This window comes from Ciona robusta, chromosome 2, assembly GCF_009617815.1.
Source record: "Ciona robusta chromosome 2, ASM961781v2".
NCBI lineage: Eukaryota > Metazoa > Chordata > Ascidiacea > Phlebobranchia > Cionidae > Ciona > Ciona robusta.
In genome coordinates, this window is record NC_143236.1 from 9,444,719 (window position 1) to 9,463,679 (window position 18,961).

Sequence of the window (18,961 nt, forward strand, 5' to 3'; positions counted from 1 at the left end):
TTATGACCAAACAGATTGTTTTATGACGTCATAATCAGTCAACAATGACAACTTTAATCCGTGTTTATTACTATGATGTAACAATGGTAGATTATGTAAACAATAGAATCACACACCGTATTGTTACGTCACAAGTTCTCACACCTTCTATTGTCACGTCATCTTCTCAAACAAGTGGTTTATGACGTCATATTGGATAACATTGTCGGGGATTAAAACCGGAAGTGTAATCCGATTACGTCATCACTTGTTATTTTAACAAACCCCATTGTTTTAAACAATCAACTTTTAGACACTTGTCTGTTACGTCATAATCGTCTTAAAACTTCGCGCTAAATCTTGTCTCATTGTCACCATCTAGCGGTAAATAAGTCTAGTGGTTGAAACTTATTTATCTTCGCATGGAAACGGCAGTTTTTATGTATGGCCGACAATTTGGACAACACATTAGTGACCACTGGGTTGAAGCAATTGCCGATAGGTGTCTTGCCCAATGACACATACACCCACAATGGTAGCAGCGGCGAGACTTGAACCCGTATCGTCTGCCGTAAAAGTGCGCTGCAACCACACTTCTGGGTTGCCACGTATATAACTTTGTGGGTGACGTTTATTATGACAGGGGCAGCGGTAAGCCTCGAACCTGGGAACCCTCTGGTTACAATGCAATCTCTAATGCATCACATAATTAACATTTGTATATTTTTTTTTTCATTATTTACAAAACAAACGTATTTTACATTGTCGTTAATAATAGTTTATTATGACATCATATATGATCATTGTTGTGCTTTCCACTCGAGTGACTTCTTGATTTGCAGTCCGATAGCTTTGGACATGGGAGGGGGAACCGCGTTGCCGACCTCCCGATGTTTATCAAGTATACTACCGAAGAAACGATACGAATCCGGGAACCCTTGCGATCGTGCGCACTCCCTCACGCTCACCACACGGTGTTGCTGTGGATGCAACACCCTCCCCTGTTTACCCATAGGTTCAGGGTTGGTGACCGTTGTGCTGAAGAATCCGTCCCAACACAATCTACCGTACAACCCAGCCCAGTTATTATGTCGGTTGCCTGTATGTGGGAGACACCATGGTATCAAAGTGTTGAACTGACGATCCATGGCGTCACATGCTCGACCCTCAGCGCACGAACATACGCCCCTCATGCCTCCCGTCGAGCTGCGACCCTGTTTCTTGTCATGGTATTCGTACCTCAACACTTTTGCCGTCGTGCCGTCGGATAATTTGTGAGGTTTGTTTGGAAGGTCGCGCCAATCGGAGCCGGGGATTAACGGGATGAGAGCCATCCTTGCTGCCACTAGAGGGCTCATGTCTTTACAAATATGGTCGCGTACGACACCCTGATAATCCTTGCCGCGCATCATCCGTTGAAAGTGCGTTAATGGCTCTCCTGTGTATGGCATCTCAAGTTTGGCGTGTCCGTTTGGTATCTTTGGTAGATCCGACATCGCATCGTGCACGGTGATCGTTCGATACGGAGCCGACGTCGACCACTTGATGTTATTCGTGTACCTCGTGTCGCCGACCTGCGCGGATAAACTGCCCCCTCGTGTGGAGAAAGTGTGGAGGGGTTCGGGGTACAATGGTAGTTGCTCACCGGGGGCAGCAGCGAGTATAATAGCTCGACGACGGGTTTGTGACACTCCGTAATGCCCCGCTTGCAACACCCCGAAGGTACATTGGTAACCCATCCTTAACAAAGCAGCAAGCGACAACTTCAACACCATACAGTTTTTGAACGAAACAAAGTTTCGAACGTTTTCCAACAAAAAGAATCTCGGCCGATAATAATCGCAATAAGACAGATACGACACGACAAGTGAATTCTTGAACCTCGAGTATTCCCTCGAGTTGAATCGATTCATTCCGCTGAAACCTTGACATGGAGGTCCCCCACATAGTAACTCCACATCGCCCTTTTGTGGCAGTCGTTGGCCACATTTACTGCGTTCTTCTCCGTTCATCACCATCTCCAACAACACGTTGCAATCTTCTGTAAACACGGTCGCCCCGGGGTTGTTGAGGCGATACGCTTGAGCGGCCGGCTCCCACAGTTCAATGGCGTACGATGGTTCGGCAATCCCCGCTTGGTGGAACCCCTCCGATAACCCCCCACACCCCGAGAAGACATCCAACGATCGTAACTTCGGGATCTTTGTCTCATCTTCCCCCACAATCGTCTCATCTTTCTTCATCATTTTGTTCATCTTGGTAAGTTTGGGTTTTACTCCTTTAGCTTTTTGTTTGAGCAGTTCGACCCCTGACCTCCTCGCAGTAGACGGGGGTACGGTGAAAGTTCCGTCTTCCTCGTTGTAAACCTCGCTGAAGTAAAACCTGTTCGCGGCTTTCCTTGAATATTCAGCCACAGTGACACTGAGGTCTAACTCACATTCAACTTCACATTTTCCTTCCACGAAACTGAAATCGACCTCAACTTTATCATTGCTCCAATACAGCAGGTTGAGGTCACAATACGAGTTCGACTTCAACGGTTTGTTTGTATTTTCCGGCCGATAAAACTTTGTGACAACCAAACTTATACTTCCCTTCTTCCCCCCAAATATCTCGTTGATCCTCCCGATGCGAAACGGCTCGGCCACCTCCAGGTTGCTCCCCTTCACATAACCTCCCTTCCGATAAAACTCCGGATATTCATCTTCGTCAATCTCGTCCAAACTTTTCGGCAAAACTTGTTTCTTATGTTTGTTCTTTGATTTAAAGGAATATGTTTCCACGGACAAATACACGGAATCCCCAACCCCATACTCAACCCCGTCTTTACAAACAAACTCATAAAATATTTTTCCGTTTTCTCGTTTCAACTCATTCTTCCCGACCGCAACCTGTCTCATTTTCCCCTCGTTAATACGAACGCAACTGGGGCAAAAGTCGGGGTCATCGGTGGGTTCGTTGGATGGTGGGTCAACGAACCTCGCAAACTCAGGCACGTACATCTTCTGGTAGTAGAAACTCGAAACACCATCCGTTGTTGGGTGTTGTTCTTCTACGCCTCCCATAAACGACCAATTCTGATGCGGGACGCGATGGCTCACATCAACTTTCCCAGCGATACATTCCACCGATAAGTCGTCGCATTCATCGATGATCAAAAGTTCATCGGGTTGAGAGGTTTCTTGTAATATCGTATCAGCAGCTCTCATGAACCAATCCACGTGTACCATCTTCCCCCCACTTTCTCCCCACATATACACAACCCTCCCAATGTACGGCAACCCACCCTCATCTTTGTTCTTTACCGATACGCACTCACCCCCCTTTATGACATCACCCCCCACCCGAACCCCGGGGTAATATACTTTACCCCCCTCCTCATACAACGCCTCCCCCACCCATGAGGTCGTGACCTTCCCAGCTTTGATAACTTTCATCTTCGACGGTGACGGTTTCACTTTTTCATCTTTGTCGTCGGGATCCGAATCCTCCATCAAATCCAGCCCCAAGTTGGGACATCTTCGGTCGATACACGTCTGTTTCAACTTGCCCCCGCCACCAAACTTGACCATGTCCTTGCACGATGTACATTTCCCACATTCTGGTTTCAAACAAGCTTCGCAAACCCCGCACCTGTTGATGAAACAAATTTTTACAAATATTAAATTATCTTCTGATACAGGAAGAGATGGCCTTCAATCAGTAAACATAAAACCAACAAGTTATCCCTACATATACATTGTATAAAGTATGAATTGAATACCACGCCCATTTCCCCCCACACCCCATTCACCCCCACCTCCTCCGTCTTATTTTATTCCCGGTCGTTACATCCACCGTTCCCCCGAAGAACTTTTCCATCACCTCGGCGACCAACCTCGTGGTGGTGGCTTTCGTAGATGATGCCTGCGATGACATCATCATTATGACATTACACATTAAAACATCATCATTATGACATCACACACATTATGACATCACCTTCATAGCTTTCTCCTTCACGACAGCCGAGCGACGCGCCACCCGTCGTTTACCCAACGTTACCCCAGCAAGATGGATGAGGTCCCTAACACATGTGGTTCCAAGTAAAGAATCTTCCTCGTCCGATCGTGCGTTGTCGTACGACTCAACCTTGGGGTCGTGCAATATATTCATTACATCAATGATCAATTGACGTAACATACAGAACAACAGTTGATAAAACACGCTAAGGGTAAAAACTACTTGAGGACAAATGTCAAATAAAACTAAACCCACGATGGCCAACCCCGGTTCTACAATCTCGATTATGACATCACAATCCCACCTGTTCGACCACAAACTGGGCGTGACGAAGCAACGAATCCTCGGTGAACTTGGCGACACCTAGTGTTGGGGGAGGGACAGATGTTTGGATCCGATTGACGAGATCTTCGTAATCTGCGTCGGGGACATCCGAGAGAAACTCGATGACAATTTTACTCATGTGGATTTTCTCTTGAATACTCGCCCACAGGGGGGCGTAAGCGGGTGACGGCTCCATCAGGAAATAATCAGCGAACGCCGACGAGAATCCAACGAGAGCTTTCTCTCCGCCATCAAAGCCTTGTGATGTCATAATGTTAGCAGGGTGAAAGGCATAAAGATCGGACATTAATGATTAAGCAAGCATTCTGGTTTAGATAAAAAAAGCTATTTATTTGAATCCACAGAAAACATAAATTCACAACAAAAAAGAAGAAGCTTGGTCATAACTCAACCTGGTATGTCTAAGGAATGATTATGACATCACACCCACCTGCCGTAAACCACTCATTGATCGGCCCCAACCTTTTCCCGGGAATCCCCGTCCCAACCCCGGGGTCTTCGTCATAAATCGGCTTCACCAGCCCACTAAAGTAAAGCTCGACATTCTTCTCGATTAAACCGGCGTCAAACGGACACAAGTGGGTGCTCTTGTCGTATACCGTGAAATCTGCGGCAAAAATGTCGTGTTTGCAACTTGTTTAGGTAGCTACTATGTTTGTACTTTGTGGGTGATTATTTTTTTGTATTGCTGACAAATTAAACAACTCATTAGTGACCACTGGGTTGGAACAATTGTCATGAAGTGTCTTGCTCATGGACACACCTAAAGTGGTAGCATGGAGCCTTGAACTCAAAACAACTTTAACACCAAGCTGCATCTTCTGATTATAATTCTAACCACGACACAACAACGCCCCTCACCAGTTATCTTATGTTGAGGTCGCCCTGTTTCCTCGTTCCCCACAAACAACGACAACGACTCGTGTGTCAACAACACGAACTCCTCTTCAGCTTGATCGACGTCGCCGCCGAAAATCGCAACGTCGTCCAATAATTGCCGACATTCCCGACATTTCATCGAACTTTTCTTTACCTGTCAATCAACCAAATATTTATCTTTGAAAACGATACCGAAAACAAATTAATTAAAACAACGAAGAGAATTAGCAGCAAAACAAGTCGTTAAAACACACTATGGGTAAAAAGTTTAATTAGAAGAAATTAAACAATGTTCACAAATATATCATGTTTCATCATTAAGTAAAAACATTCCTGACTGTTCATTGAAATTCAATCATGCTTTAAAGTTTTAAACATATTAGTCACTAGGGATGTGCTGAAGTTGAAAAAGCTCGGGTTCGCCGAGCGCCGAGCTTTAACGAAAAGCTCGGCACGAGCCCGAGCCCGAGCACCTATGACGTCATCAAGGAGAAAGGCATACGAGAATGCGTTCCTATTCAGCCGAAAAGCGCCGCTAATCAAAATAATACAGAACACGTGGTTTGCGGTTAAAGACGCGTCTCGCTTTTTATAATTCCTACTGTTGCAAAATGTAAAATTCATACAAAAAATATTTAATTAAAAAATTATTTATAACTGTTACAGCCAGTGGCACAACTAGCAAGTTTCTACGCATGTTCATCTTGGATAATGTAACGATTATTTACGTCAGAATAAACCTTTACGATCGTTACATCGCAAACGAGATTGTTGGAAAACAATCGTGTTTTATTCGCTTTCATACGATCTGTAGTTTGTGTATAATTTTTGTTTCTGATGATTAGTTTAATGCAGGTAAATCGCGATTATGTGAATTTTAATTGGTGCAAATATAAGAGCGAGGAGCGACGCTATCAGTAAATTATAACCAACATAAATTGTAATATGATATTACAAAGTATCGTCCCGGTCGAGCTTGGACAGAAGCCAAAAAAACATCGTTTGATGGCACCGCACGAGAACCAGAGTTTCATTACGTCATTTTTCACGAGAATAAATTCACAACGATTGCTTCGTTTGTTACGTGTGAAATGTATGCTACCGCATGCGTCTTCCTTTATTTCATACGCCGGCGCAGAGTGTAAAAATGTGACGCTGATACACGATGTTTTGATCTCGTGGTTGGTTGGGCTGCCAACTTGGGCAGTGGGCACATTCCTCCCGATTGTTATATTATAAAACGTCATAATTAATAGTTCCGTTGCGATAGGACACGTGACCTAACAATTGAATGAAAAATTGTTCCAATTCCAAGCGAAGGAATGTTATATTGAATGCAACGCGTGTGTGTGTGCGTCTTAGCACTTTCTGGCTGCGTGCGTGTCTGCGGTAAAGGTGGCTTAGGGGTTGCAAAACCCTGTGGTTGCAAAACCGTGGTTGCAGCAATTTATATTATTTCATTATAAAAAAGTTTAAGAGTTTTTGGCTTTTTATTTAAAATGTGATACGAAAACATTGGGCGCTCGTGTAATTCGACACCGGCTGTAATTCGATACGGGCAAATTCGCTGAAGTTGCGATTCGTTACTTGCGAGAGAGCAAATTCACAACGAACGAAAAATAATTAAGGAGAAAGCTACGCTGACTAGTCTCGTTATCTCTTAGTAGCTTCACTTTTTTCATTTTTAATATTTTTCGCTCTCGCCTGCAACATTATAGCATAAAGCTCGGCGCTCGGCCCAGTTTTCAGCCGAGCGCCGAGCGTCAATAAAGGAGACGCTCGGGCACGAGCTTTTGAGTTCGGGCTCGGCTCGGCACATCCCTATTAGTCACCTCAACTTTTATCCCGGGTTTTTCGTTTTCTTTGTCGGAAACATCGCGGTCCCTTCGGGGTTTCTTACCATCGGGGGTGACCACCTGGGAATCCCCCCGTGGGGACTTTGTGGGGGCTTTCCGCTTACTTTTCCTCGCAAACATATCAAGAATGGTCGGCTGGAAAATATCAAGTCGTGTTAACAACACCTCCATCATGTTAACATTTCATATATTTATAGTTTCCCAACATAACACCAAACTTGACGCATACACATTATATTACACACAACAAAAACCCCACAATCTTTAAATTTACATTCCACAGTAATAAACACCTTATCGGTACATTACCATTAAACAATACAATCGCACAACACAAGTTATATATATTGTGGTGTGTTGTACAACACAGTGAACCTAACCCATATTACCCCCACCCATCTTGCCCCACCTGTTTCTTTCCTTCACTTGAACAACTGACGTCACCTTCCTTTGACATTTCAAGATTTTTAACAAAAAAGAACAAAAAAATTAATGAAATAAAAATTTCGCGGGAAATTTCACGAAGAAAAAAAATCCCCTAGTTTCCCGCCAAAACACAAACACAATATAATTATTATTAAAATCCTATTTTTATTCAACATGCATCAAAGTTGTAACGTTTTTATACTTTTAAATTTAAAGATATCTGAAACATTTTAAGTTATAATTTATGAGCAAAATACTCAGCTTAAAACGTGAAATTAGAATTACCATGTTATTGTGTTAGGGATCTTCCCGACACCGTTACTAACATAGAAATCTTATAATTTTATCCCATGTGTTGTGTTTTGTGCAAATCGTAGTAAATTCAAAAGTTTGTAATTTGTTATTTCTGTTCAGGTTTTATGTTTAGGATGAATATTTCAAATGTTCAGAAATTGATTGAAAAAGTTGGAAATTTTATCTTAAAATATGAGAATATTGGTGACTCGCATTTGGTCGATTATTTCACACAAGATCATTGGGGTACAATGGTAGATTGTGACGTCAGGAGGGTGTTGGGGGGGTTAAGTATGGAGGAGTTGTATGGGTTGCCTATGAGGGGGGGTTTGGGGGGTGAAAGGTCAGAGGTCAAAAAGAACCCAGAGGTCAAGGGTCATCCAGGGGTCAAGGGTCAAATAACGGACTTGAACGCTTACGTAGAAAAAGCGTGGTTGTGCCGGGTTTACTCGCTCGATATTTTGACTTCGGTGAAGGAAGTGAAAAAACATTTGAACTTTGACCCCAAGTATCCCGTGATACCATCTCATGAATTCATGTCCGTGAAAAAATCTCATGAAGTTGAAGAAATGTCACCGATTGTGAAAAGTGTTTGTGATTATTGTTTGACCAATCATGTTGTTGACCTGGGGTCGGGTAAAGGTTACTTGGGGTCATATCTCTCGTTACAATACAACCTGCATGTCACTGGGGTGGATTGCATGCAAAGCAATGTTCAAGGAGCCAATCAGAGGACTCAAAAATATTTCAAATATTTTTCGAAACTACATCGAAAAAAAAACCTTGAAAACACGGAAATAAATTTTACGTCAGTCGAAAGTTTCGTTGCCAAGGAAACGAAGATTGAAGCGATCTCAGATGAATCGTGCGTTCTGATTGGTTTACACACGTGTGGGGATTTATGTTCGACGATATTATCGATGTTTGTGGAAGATGGGGGCGTGAGGGGGGCGTGTGTGGTGGGGTGTTGTTATCATATGCTAAGTGAAACTATGGAGGAAGGTGGGTATGATGTCATTATTGATGATGTCATTGTTGATAATGTCATTGTTGATGATGTCATTTTTAATGATGTCATAACTAATGACATCATACTTACCAGACAGGGGATTCCCGATGTCCTCGTTCATCCATAACAAGGGGATTACCCTCGGACGCAACAAACGAATGTTGTCGATGAAATCACCAGAGCGTGTCGCAAACTCTGATGTCATAATGAGGGAACAATCGGAGAAGTAAGTTGATGACGTAATATTGTAAAGTATATTTTTCTTCTACTAACCATTATGACATCACAACCGCAGGTCATTGTTCTACCGAGCGATCCTTTCTGTTATTTTATCCGAGAATTTCAACCAAGAAATCGGAAACAAAGATTTAAAAGTTGGAAAAATCTTCGCGAAATCGAAATCTTTTGTTGATTATGTTCGAAGAAGTTTCGTTAAGCTTGGGTTGGATGGCGGGGTCGTGTCGGATGGTCAGATCGAGGGTTACCTGGTTGAATACGAGCCAAGGTTCAAAGAACTTGTTAGTTTTAGTATGCTGAGACATGTTTACGCGCCTGCAGTCGAAACATTGATACTTCTCGATAAAATATGTTTTTTACTCGAATCTGGAAATGTTGGGAAAATATTTTTGACAGAAATATTTGACAGAGTGAAATCACCAAGGTGTTGCGCAATAATTGCCGTCAAGTGAATTCAATAATGGAGTAATTGGTAACTTTGAATCTGGATAGAAACATTAGTGTCATTAAATATGACGCCATCTTCATCTAAAAGTTTTTGGTTTTAAACTGAAACCATCCTCTTACTAAAACTGATCAGCGTATTCATATTTTGTGCAACATAAAGTACAATGTATATAATTATAACTTTACTTTTAGCTGAAATCTTTTTTATGCTCCTAAAAATGCAGCAACTCCAACTTACAATTGTGTCGTATATAATTTATGCCGTAATGTTCGTGTTAAAAATGTTCAGTATATTCATATTATATCGCACAACATTGTTTGTATGAAATCAGCATGTGTTAGTAACTTATATTTTAGCAGGTGATAGGTTTTATATTATTTCTATGATGAAAATACTAACATGGAACATCAACGGGATTCGTTCGTCGAAAAGTTCGATGAAGTCGATTCTTGAATCGCTCGAGGCCGACATCGTTTGCTTTCAAGAAACCAAGATCACGAGTTCGTTCGTTGTTATAATAACTGTGTTTGGGACAATTCAATCTTTAAATATTGTCACCGTTGTGTTTTACGACAAATATTATTATGAGATCACAGAGGCTTACCTAGATTTATAACGTGGGACCTGCGTTCGAGAATCACCGTTTGCTCTGTAGGTTTATGAAATGTTATTCCGTAATTCACTATCGTTATATTGCCCATAGTTTCTGGTGTATTAACGGATGATGTAACAATAGATATTATTTCATCAGAAGACCAACTTGACCCCGACATCGCGTTGGTTGATGGATACAACTCATATTTTACTTTCTCACAAAATAAAAGCGGATATTCTGGTTCGTCACTATTATTGTTTATGCTGACTCATAATCATTATTGTTGTTTATGCTGACTCATAACCATGATCATGACACAGGTGTTGCGACGTATTGTCGCGAACAGTGCACCCCGGTGGCCGCACAAGCTGGGTTAACTCGGTCACATGAGGGCGGTGGTGAGGGGGTCGGTTGCTACGGTAACATGACATCATTATTTCCCGAACAACGACTCATCGAACTTGATCGGGAAGGTCGAGTCGTCATTACTCAGCATAAAATGAGGTACTTATTATTGTGCGGCGTGTTGTATATGTTGTTGCTGCCAGGCCACAGGTGGGTTTTATTTTTAGGCATATTAAGTTTGATTACAAATGTGAAAAAAATCTTCCGGCGATTGTTTGTTTCGTGATCTTAAAGAAGCAACGTTTCGTCCATCATGCAGTGGGATGGGTGAGGGATTGAAGTAAGCCTTGAACCCGTTACCTCAGGGTAGTTAACCCATGGAGAGGTCCGTTATCAAGAAAAGTTGATTCTTTGAGATTAAAAATAAATATTCGTTGGAGGAGCTTTTTCATGATAATAATAAATGTAAAATAATTTATAATGTCGGTTTCACATTGGGGGAATCCCCCCAACTCCTGTTTGCAGAACCCACCACAAGGGGGAGCAGTTGGTGACAATCGTCAACGTATATTGTCCCCATGCCGACCCCGAGAAACCGGAACGTAAAAATTTCAAACTTGACTTTTATAAAATATTGGAAGAAAGGGCGAGAAGTTTGGTTGCTGGTGGAAGGTGGGTGGGGATAAGATGGGTGGGGTTAAAATGGGTGGGGGTAAAATGGGTGGGGTAAAATGGGTGAGGTAAGATGGGTTGGGTAAGATGGGTGGGGTAAAGTGAGTTGGGGAAAGATGGGTTGGGGTGAGATGGGTGGGGGTAAGATGGTTGGGGTAAGATGGGTGGGGTAAAGTGGGTGGGGGTATGATGGGTGGGGTAAAGTGGGTGGAGTATGATGGGTGGGGTAAAGTGAGTTGGGGTAAAATGGGTGGGGGTAAGATGGGTGGGATAAGATAGGTGGGGTAAAGTGAGTTGGGGTAAGATGGGTGGGGGTGAGATGGGTGGGGCAAAATATTAATAAGATTTGATTGGTAAAGTGCTTGGACGTGCGTCTCATAGAAATTCCCTGTCATCCAAACAGCGCAGTTTGATTGGTTAAAAACGGGATGGAAGTCTGTGTTTTAGGTTTTGCTTTTAGTTTAGCAGATGGAAGTTAATTTATTTTTATTTTTCTCAGTTTTGTAATAATCGCCGGTGACATGAACGTATCGCATCGAACAATCGACCATTGTGACCCCGACAATGCTGTAAGTATTGTTTGTATAATGGGGATTGTTTCAATAAACATGATATAACGTATAATTTTTGTTTAAACTTCATTTCTCCACAGATGACGTTTTACGACAACCCAGCGCGAACATGGATGGATGGTTTCCTTTATAACGGGGGCGGAGATGGAATATTTGTCGACACTTTTCGTCATTTCCACCCAAACCAACGGGAAGCTTTCACGTGTTGGATGACGACCACACGAGCGCGGGAGACAAACTATGGGACGAGAATCGATTATATTTTTGTGGATCGTGGGTTTGTGGAACATATGGTAGGCTGCGAGGTGTTGCAGGGGGTGATGGGGTCGGATCATTGCCCCGTGGTGCTGGAGGTCGATTGTGAGGGGGTGGGGTTAACCAAACTACCTCCGCTGTGTTCTTCCTTCATATTCAAGGGGAAGCAACAAAAGTTATCGAATTATTTCTCCAATAAAAACAAGGAAGAAACCAAAGAAGAAAATTTGAAAGTTAAAAATCGGAAAATAATAAAAAGAAACAAACAGTCAACTTTGTCACATTTTGTCAAGAAACCCCAGCCAACCCCCCAACCCACTGCCGTAACCCCGATAATCACCCCACAAACCCCCTCTGTCAAAAACCCTGACGCTGCTATGTTCTGGAAGCGCACATTAGGTGGCGTCCCCCCCACCCCTCGATGTTCGGGGCATGACGAACCATCCGTTGTGAGGATTGTACGGAAACAAGGACCAAACATGGGTCGTAGATTCTTCTGTTGTGCTCGCCCTGATGGGGTGGCATCGAACCCTGAAGCGCGCTGCAAATATTTTGAATGGGACAAAAAGAAATGAAATAATTTATTGCTGAAAAATACTCCAAAGTTTTCTATTTCTTTGTTTTTGAAATATTTTGTAACAAAGTTTATTTCAATATTTATTTCCTTTGAACTTTTGCAGAGTTTGGAATGGAGAGAAAGTATTTTTCAGCGTCTGATTACGTTGTGTTTTGCGTGTGTTTGTTCTTTTCGATATTAATCGGGGTTTACTATGCCGTCACTGGGGGGAGGCAGAGGACGACGAATGAATTTCTAATGGCTGACCGGTGATTGTGATGTCATAGAATGGATTGTGATGTCATAACACATAAAGTGCAATAATAACAATCACTTACAAACGAGTTACATTTAATATTTTATTCTTCCAGGAAAATGGGGTTCGGACCGGTCTCCCTTTCGTTATTCGTGACAATTATGTCAGCGATAACAGTCCTTGGGGTTCCCGCTGAAGTGTTTCAACACGGCACAAGTTATTGGGGGTTTGGATTCTCATACTTTGTATTCACCCCTGTGGTTGCTCATTGTTTTATTCCTGTGTTCTATGACATGAAGATAACATCAGTGTACGAGGTGAGGTGGTAGGGGGTGTTTGTTCGTTCGACAGATTGTAAATGATTCTCGTTGGCGTTTATGTTTTGTTTGTACATTAATGGGCGTACATTAGATATCATCCATCTTCCTCTGCAGTATTTAGAGAAAAGATATTCTCGATGCGTTCGTTTGTGCGGTTTGATCTGCTATATTATGATGATGGTTGTCTACATGGGTGTGGTTCTGTACGCGCCCTCTCTCGCCATAAATGCAGGTAACGGCGTGTTTGTTGCACGATGGAGGCGACGATAAGCCTCGAACCTGTACCCTCCCGATCTAGATGTTGTCACTCGAATCGCTGGATTGGAGGGTTCAGGTTCAAGGCCCGTTGTTAATACAAGTTACTAATATATAATCTTCCACCCAATAGTGACGGGGATAAACGAGTGGATATCCATCGTTGGTTTATGCGCGGTGTGCGTCGCGTACACAACATGCGGGGGGTTGAAGGCCGTGATTTGGACCGATGTTTTCCAGGTTGGTTCATAATATTGTGACTTAAAATCTCAACAATTTAAAACATAAACCTCATAAAAATATAAAACAAAACACAATCTAAAGATCATATATAAATCATTATACTATGACATCACAATAACCATTATGACATCATAGGCGCTGGTGATTATTGTGTCACAAATAGTGATTGTTATCATCGGCGCGAATAAAGTTGGAGGTTTCGGAAAAGTTTTGGAAATTTCCATTGAAAGTGGAAAGCTGGCTCCAATTAAGTGGGTTCATACATAGATATCATATTAATATACATAGATATCATATTAATATACATAGATATCATATTAGGGTAATATATTTTATTCGGCTACTTCTGCGACCAGGCATCATTTGAAATATTTTTGTGGCTTAAATGAACATTTTGTTTTATTCCAATGTTTTCTCTGCCATTCCATAACACGTATTAATAAAATAATTACTTAACATAGATATCATATGTCTTTCTCTTTCCAGTTTTGACCCGTCACCACTAGAGGCACACACGTTCTGGTCGTTATGCTTGGGTGGTTCGTTCTTATGCATGTCCGTATATGGGGTTAACCAATCCGCGGTTCAACGATTCCTTTGTTGCAGAACAAAGCTACAAGCGCAAATGTGATTGTTCTAGAATAATTACCATTATGATGTCATCATAGATTATTGTTTTATAACCAAAACATGGCTAATTACCAAATTAAAATTAACTTAGTTTCCTAAACTATTTCTTAAAACACTGACCAGAAAATTTCAGCAAGATTTTTAATAAATTTTATTTCCTGTACCTTTTACGTATTACTTTAAAAGACATCTTATACACAGCTCGATCTATGCAAACCTCCCCTTGCTCCACCTAGTGATGGCCGTTGGTTGTTTCATCGGGCTCGTCGTTTACGCTGAATATCGATGTAATAATCCCCTCTATGATGTCATAAAGCCCGATCAATTGTTGCTTTATTACGTCATGAATATACTTGGGGAATACCCAGGGGTTCCGGGGTTGTTCGTCGCTTGTTTGTTTTCAGCTTCGCTAAGGTTGGACATAGATATAATATAAATAATATTTATTTCATTAAATTATACGGTAGAACATGTAGAATAAATTCGAAGTAAGTTAGTTGACTAAAACTGAGCGTAATGTTTTAAATTAACACTTTTTGATATGATGTCATAATAAACCCCCATTATTACAGCACAATATCATCGAGCTTCAACTCCCTAGCAACGGTAACCATGGAAGATCTCGTTAAACCAAACGTTAATTTAACCGAAAGGTGGGGAACCCCCTCGTTAGATACAGTGACCTTTACATGACCTTTGCAGGCAATTAACGATAATATCAAAATCCTTGATCGTGGGGTATGGTATATTATTTCTATGTTCCTCGTTCGTTGCGTCACTGCTACCAAGCTTGTTGAAAGCTGCGTTGAGCATATTGGGGATAATGGGAGGTAAGATGTGGTTTTGTGAATATTATGATATTGTTTTAAAGACTGTTGTTTGTAATATTTGTTTTGCAAATAATTCCGTTCTCTTTGTTGTTTTACTAAACCTGATCTTGGTATTTGAGGAGATTAATTAAATAATGTCATAATCACTATTATGACATCATAATCACTTATATGACATCATAATCACTTTTATGACATCATAATCGCTTATATGACATCACACAGGGCCAATGCTAAGTTTGTTTTTCCTCGGAATATTTTGTCGTCACATCAACCACAAGGGGGCGATGGCAGGTTTTGTGATTTCTATGTTGGCGGTATCGTGGGTGGGGTTCGGGGGGATTGCGTTCCGTTTGAATAACTTTACCCCAGGGAGGCCCCCACTTTATATGGAAGCGGTAAGATGGCTTTGTGGGGTAAGGATTGTGTTCTGTATGGGTGAGGACCTGGGATTTAGGCCAAGGTTGGCTCGTTGCCCAACACCCATGTACGCCCGAACATGGAGTGCTCGCGGTGTGAAATCATTTATTTATGTTCCGACTGGTGCTTTCCGACCAAGTCCCTATTTTTGACCTACAGGACACAGAGTACAGGCAAATTATATATGCATTGAACTACGAACCCTCCGTCTAATTGCTCACTAACCATGAACCCTTACATTCCAGAGTTGCTTTAACACCACCACCCCCATCCCCCCCACACAAGTTAACATATACACTGGTATTAAGGTGGTTTACAAGGTATCTTATATGTGGTTTGCTGGGATGTCGGTCGGCGTGTTCGCTGTCGTTGCTACCATCGTGTCTTTGCTTACAGGTAGGCGTGTATAGGAGGGTGGCTGGGGTGGTATGTCCCCCCCAACTATGGTGATAGAACGTGTTTACTGTTTTTAACTCGCAAGAGGTAACATGTTACAAACAAGAATGACATCATATGTTTAGCACCCTGGTTTAAAACATAAACAACCCAAACACCCCCCCCCACTCCAACAACCATGTTACAACTAAACACCCACCCCAACAAACATGTTATAACTTAAACACCCCCCCAACAACCATGTTACAACTTAAACACACCCCCCAACAACCATGTTACAACTAAACACCCCCCACCCCAACAACCATGTTACAACTAAACACCCTCACCCCAACAACCATGTTACAACTAAACACCCCCCTTCCCCTACAACCATATTATAACTTAAACACCCCCCCCAACAACCATATCATAACTTAAACACCCCCCCCACTCCAACAACCATGTTACAACTAAACACCCACCCCAACAAACATGTTATAACTTAAACACACCCCCCAACAACCATGTTACAACTAAACACCCCCACCCCAACAACCATGTTACAACTAAACACCCCCCACCCCAACAACCATGTTACAACTAAACACCCCCCACCCCAACAAACATGTTACAACTAAACACCCCCCTTCCCCTACAACCATATTATAACTTAAACACCCCCCCAACAACCATATTATAACTTAAACACCCCCCCCAACAACCATATTATAACTTAAACACCCCCCACCCTAACAACCATGTTATAACTTAAACACCCCCCTCCCCAGATTCCGATCCTATCGACGACTCCACACTCCACCCGGTGGTGAGACACGGGCGGATATTTGGTCCGAAACAAATCGTGAATGAGAGTGAGAATAAACTTTGTAACGAAACAACATTATGACACAACAACCAACTGCTGTGACATCATAACTACCTACGTACTTACTACCTAATGAAAAATATTTTGCCAGAGATTAAAAGTTGACGTTTATTTACAAACATTCACACAAAAGTATAACATCTCTATGATTATATAAGATGTCCATGATTAGCTCCTCAACGCCTCCAACCTCCGTTGCATCACGTCCTCATCTTCTTCTTCATCTTCGACCTCAATCGTCGGTAACTCGTGGTCCTCGCTCTCGGGAAGCTTACCGAGGGCACCTAGTGGTGGGAGTAAATTATTTGAGGATTAATTACGAGCAAAACCTCAGTCCTGAAAATCGAGAAAGTGTCGATTAGAATGTGTGTAAGTTAATTAGCAGTAAAATGACTGTCGTTAAACATCTGGTGGTCGGGTGTAAGCCATGATGAACACGGATTGTAGATTTAACGCTAAAGTTTGAAACTCGTAAAAATTAGAACAAACCTGCTGTGATGTCATAGAGAACTTTATCAATCTCTGATTGTGCGGCTTCCTCCATCTCTTCACTGTCATCTAGTGGTGACATCATGTCATCCATCATTTCCTCAACAAGCCCCATCTGTGATGTAATAATGGGTTGTTTATAAGTGATGAGGCAACAACCATTTATAATTACTACAAGCCTCAAGTTACTTTATAATTAACAAGCCTTTTAAAACTGGGTTGGGGCAATTGTCATTAAGTGTCTTGCCCAAGAACACATATTAGTAGCAGCATCAAGCCTTGAACCCGAATCATTCGTCAGAGGAAGGCTATTTAACCCTTATGCTGGATTATAACCCCGTTAACCCCACAATCTCTAGATCACATCCACCCCGCCACCCAACCACCCACTTTCATCATTTCCTTGGATAACCCCATCATTGACTCGCGAACTTCATCTACTTTCACCAACTCCTGCATGGCTTTCATGACTTCAGAACTTTTCTCGAACGCCCCGGATACTCTAGCCATGGCAACCTGGTTCTTGATGCCCATATCTACTGAGTTTATTGTTGCCTTTGAAGCGTAAATTCTGCTGATGCTTTTATTCGAATGTACAAGCTCCTTAGCGAGGATTGCGGCGGATTGTTTGTCACCTTTTTTTGCGGCCTCTTTCAGCGACTTTTTCACCTTTTCTTGTTCCCTCTGAATACCTGGACAAAATATTGAAACTTATTCAACCTTGCATGGTGGGGTAACAACAGTTGTAGTTGGTGTCAAGTATCTTAGTTAAGGATATATACGCCACAATTGTGTCAGCATTTAATTTAAACCCTCTGGTTACTTTTAATAAACAAACAATGCTTACTTCTTATTTGCCGATCCAACAGTCTTCCTTCTTTACGAAGTTCCGACGACCATTGTCGCGCCTGTGAGAAGTTTCATTCATAAATGTTTTCCTTACGTCAGATTACTATGAGGTCATAACATTGTTACGTCATCAACAGTGTTATTTTTTCGTCACAAACCTTTTCTCGCGGATCCGGGGGCGGATTCTTCCCGAACAATCCCATTTATTCGTCAACAAAGGGTTTTGTTCGGTCCTTAGTTGATCAATGACGTCAGTGAAGGTACGTCACCGATATTTCTATGATGTCACAGGTAAATATTTACGTCACAGTAGTATACTTACGTTTGATGTACCGCTTTGTTTACTTGTTATAATATTTCTATAGAGTAAAACGATAGAAATGTTATAAAATAAGCTAAAACTAGTTTTCTATGGCGCTACAACCATAGACAACATATTAATACACATTTTCAACCAAGGAAAGTTTTTACAGTTTATTGTGTAGATGGGGTTGGGTTGTTGTGAAATGGTTAAACATTGTGAAAATTTACCAAACCCTAAACGCGACCAGGCGTGGTGTAGGAACCCCATCAACTTTGTTGGCGTCTACCGAAACCAGAGCCATACTGGTGGATCCTTGTGCCTAGAACACGCAGGTCATACGGCAAACAAACTTTTCATAAAAATGATTTATTTTGATAATACGAGCGCATTATGACAACAATGATTGCGTGATTTGGATTACCAAAGTAAAAGCGTCGTGTTGTTTCTATAATAACAATATAATAATATCAAGTGTTCGGTGGTTATTAATTATATATCGACATGTTTTATTCAAACATTCGAAATTTTCTTCGGTTGTGACGGGGTTGTTGCTTTACAGATGCCAAGTACAAGTCCAAGCGCCACAAATAATATAAGAACCCCCCCTCCCATATATAACCATCCGTAAGTA

At 41.8% G+C, this 18,961-nt stretch overlaps 5 protein-coding genes and 1 long non-coding RNA gene across 7 annotated transcripts; 3 read left to right on the plus strand and 3 right to left on the minus strand.

The window, feature by feature from the left end:
• Positions 1 to 685: 685 nt before the first annotated feature.
• On the minus strand, positions 686 to 7,628 carry LOC149741005 (DNA (cytosine-5)-methyltransferase 1-like). The gene is made up of 8 exons (XM_089871923.1): positions 7,471 to 7,628; positions 7,038 to 7,196; positions 5,188 to 5,359; positions 4,757 to 4,933; positions 4,286 to 4,563; positions 3,961 to 4,110; positions 3,779 to 3,885; positions 686 to 3,612 (listed from the first exon to the last, which is right to left on the minus strand). Exons 1-8 carry the CDS (start codon positions 7,516 to 7,518, stop codon positions 780 to 782), a joined length of 3,924 nt encoding a protein of 1,307 aa, XP_089728049.1. The 5' UTR covers positions 7,519 to 7,628; the 3' UTR covers positions 686 to 779.
• Positions 7,629 to 7,869: 241 nt separating this feature from the next.
• LOC149741006 (putative methyltransferase-like protein 25) lies at positions 7,870 to 9,831 on the plus strand. The gene is made up of 3 exons (XM_089871938.1): positions 7,870 to 8,783; positions 8,884 to 9,016; positions 9,086 to 9,831. Exons 1-3 carry the CDS (start codon positions 7,907 to 7,909, stop codon positions 9,477 to 9,479), a joined length of 1,404 nt encoding a protein of 467 aa, XP_089728064.1. The 5' UTR covers positions 7,870 to 7,906; the 3' UTR covers positions 9,480 to 9,831.
• An 8-nt stretch (positions 9,832 to 9,839) lies between these two features.
• LOC149741007 (DNA-(apurinic or apyrimidinic site) endonuclease 2-like) lies at positions 9,840 to 12,595 on the plus strand. The gene is made up of 6 exons (XM_089871942.1): positions 9,840 to 9,975; positions 10,227 to 10,310; positions 10,391 to 10,574; positions 10,941 to 11,087; positions 11,587 to 11,656; positions 11,740 to 12,595. The coding sequence occupies exons 1-6, from the start codon at positions 9,858 to 9,860 to the stop codon at positions 12,487 to 12,489; spliced, it is 1,353 nt and encodes a 450-aa protein (XP_089728068.1). The 5' UTR covers positions 9,840 to 9,857; the 3' UTR covers positions 12,490 to 12,595.
• Positions 12,544 to 14,334, minus strand: LOC149741008 (uncharacterized). The gene is made up of 2 exons (XR_016384370.1): positions 14,295 to 14,334; positions 12,544 to 14,157 (listed from the first exon to the last, which is right to left on the minus strand). It is a non-coding gene; the product is annotated as an uncharacterized LOC149741008 (long non-coding RNA).
• On the plus strand, positions 12,603 to 16,845 carry LOC149741009 (sodium-dependent multivitamin transporter-like). Of its 2 annotated transcripts, none has more exons than XM_089871930.1 (12): positions 12,603 to 12,739; positions 12,842 to 13,043; positions 13,161 to 13,278; positions 13,435 to 13,541; positions 13,680 to 13,795; positions 14,031 to 14,171; positions 14,376 to 14,588; positions 14,747 to 14,827; positions 14,877 to 15,004; positions 15,230 to 15,420; positions 15,670 to 15,820; positions 16,591 to 16,845. In XM_089871930.1, the coding sequence occupies exons 1-12, from the start codon at positions 12,603 to 12,605 to the stop codon at positions 16,707 to 16,709; spliced, it is 1,704 nt and encodes a 567-aa protein (XP_089728056.1). In that variant the 3' UTR covers positions 16,710 to 16,845. The 2 variants fall into 2 exon arrangements, with proteins under 2 accessions (XP_089728056.1, XP_089728057.1); XM_089871931.1 differs by having other exon boundaries at positions 15,230 to 15,402.
• On the minus strand, positions 16,783 to 18,327 carry LOC149741010 (charged multivesicular body protein 3-like). The gene is made up of 5 exons (XM_089871960.1): positions 18,185 to 18,327; positions 18,025 to 18,085; positions 17,568 to 17,869; positions 17,178 to 17,292; positions 16,783 to 16,972 (listed from the first exon to the last, which is right to left on the minus strand). Exons 1-5 carry the CDS (start codon positions 18,227 to 18,229, stop codon positions 16,857 to 16,859), a joined length of 639 nt encoding a protein of 212 aa, XP_089728086.1. The 5' UTR covers positions 18,230 to 18,327; the 3' UTR covers positions 16,783 to 16,856.
• Positions 18,328 to 18,961: the final 634 nt, after the last annotated feature.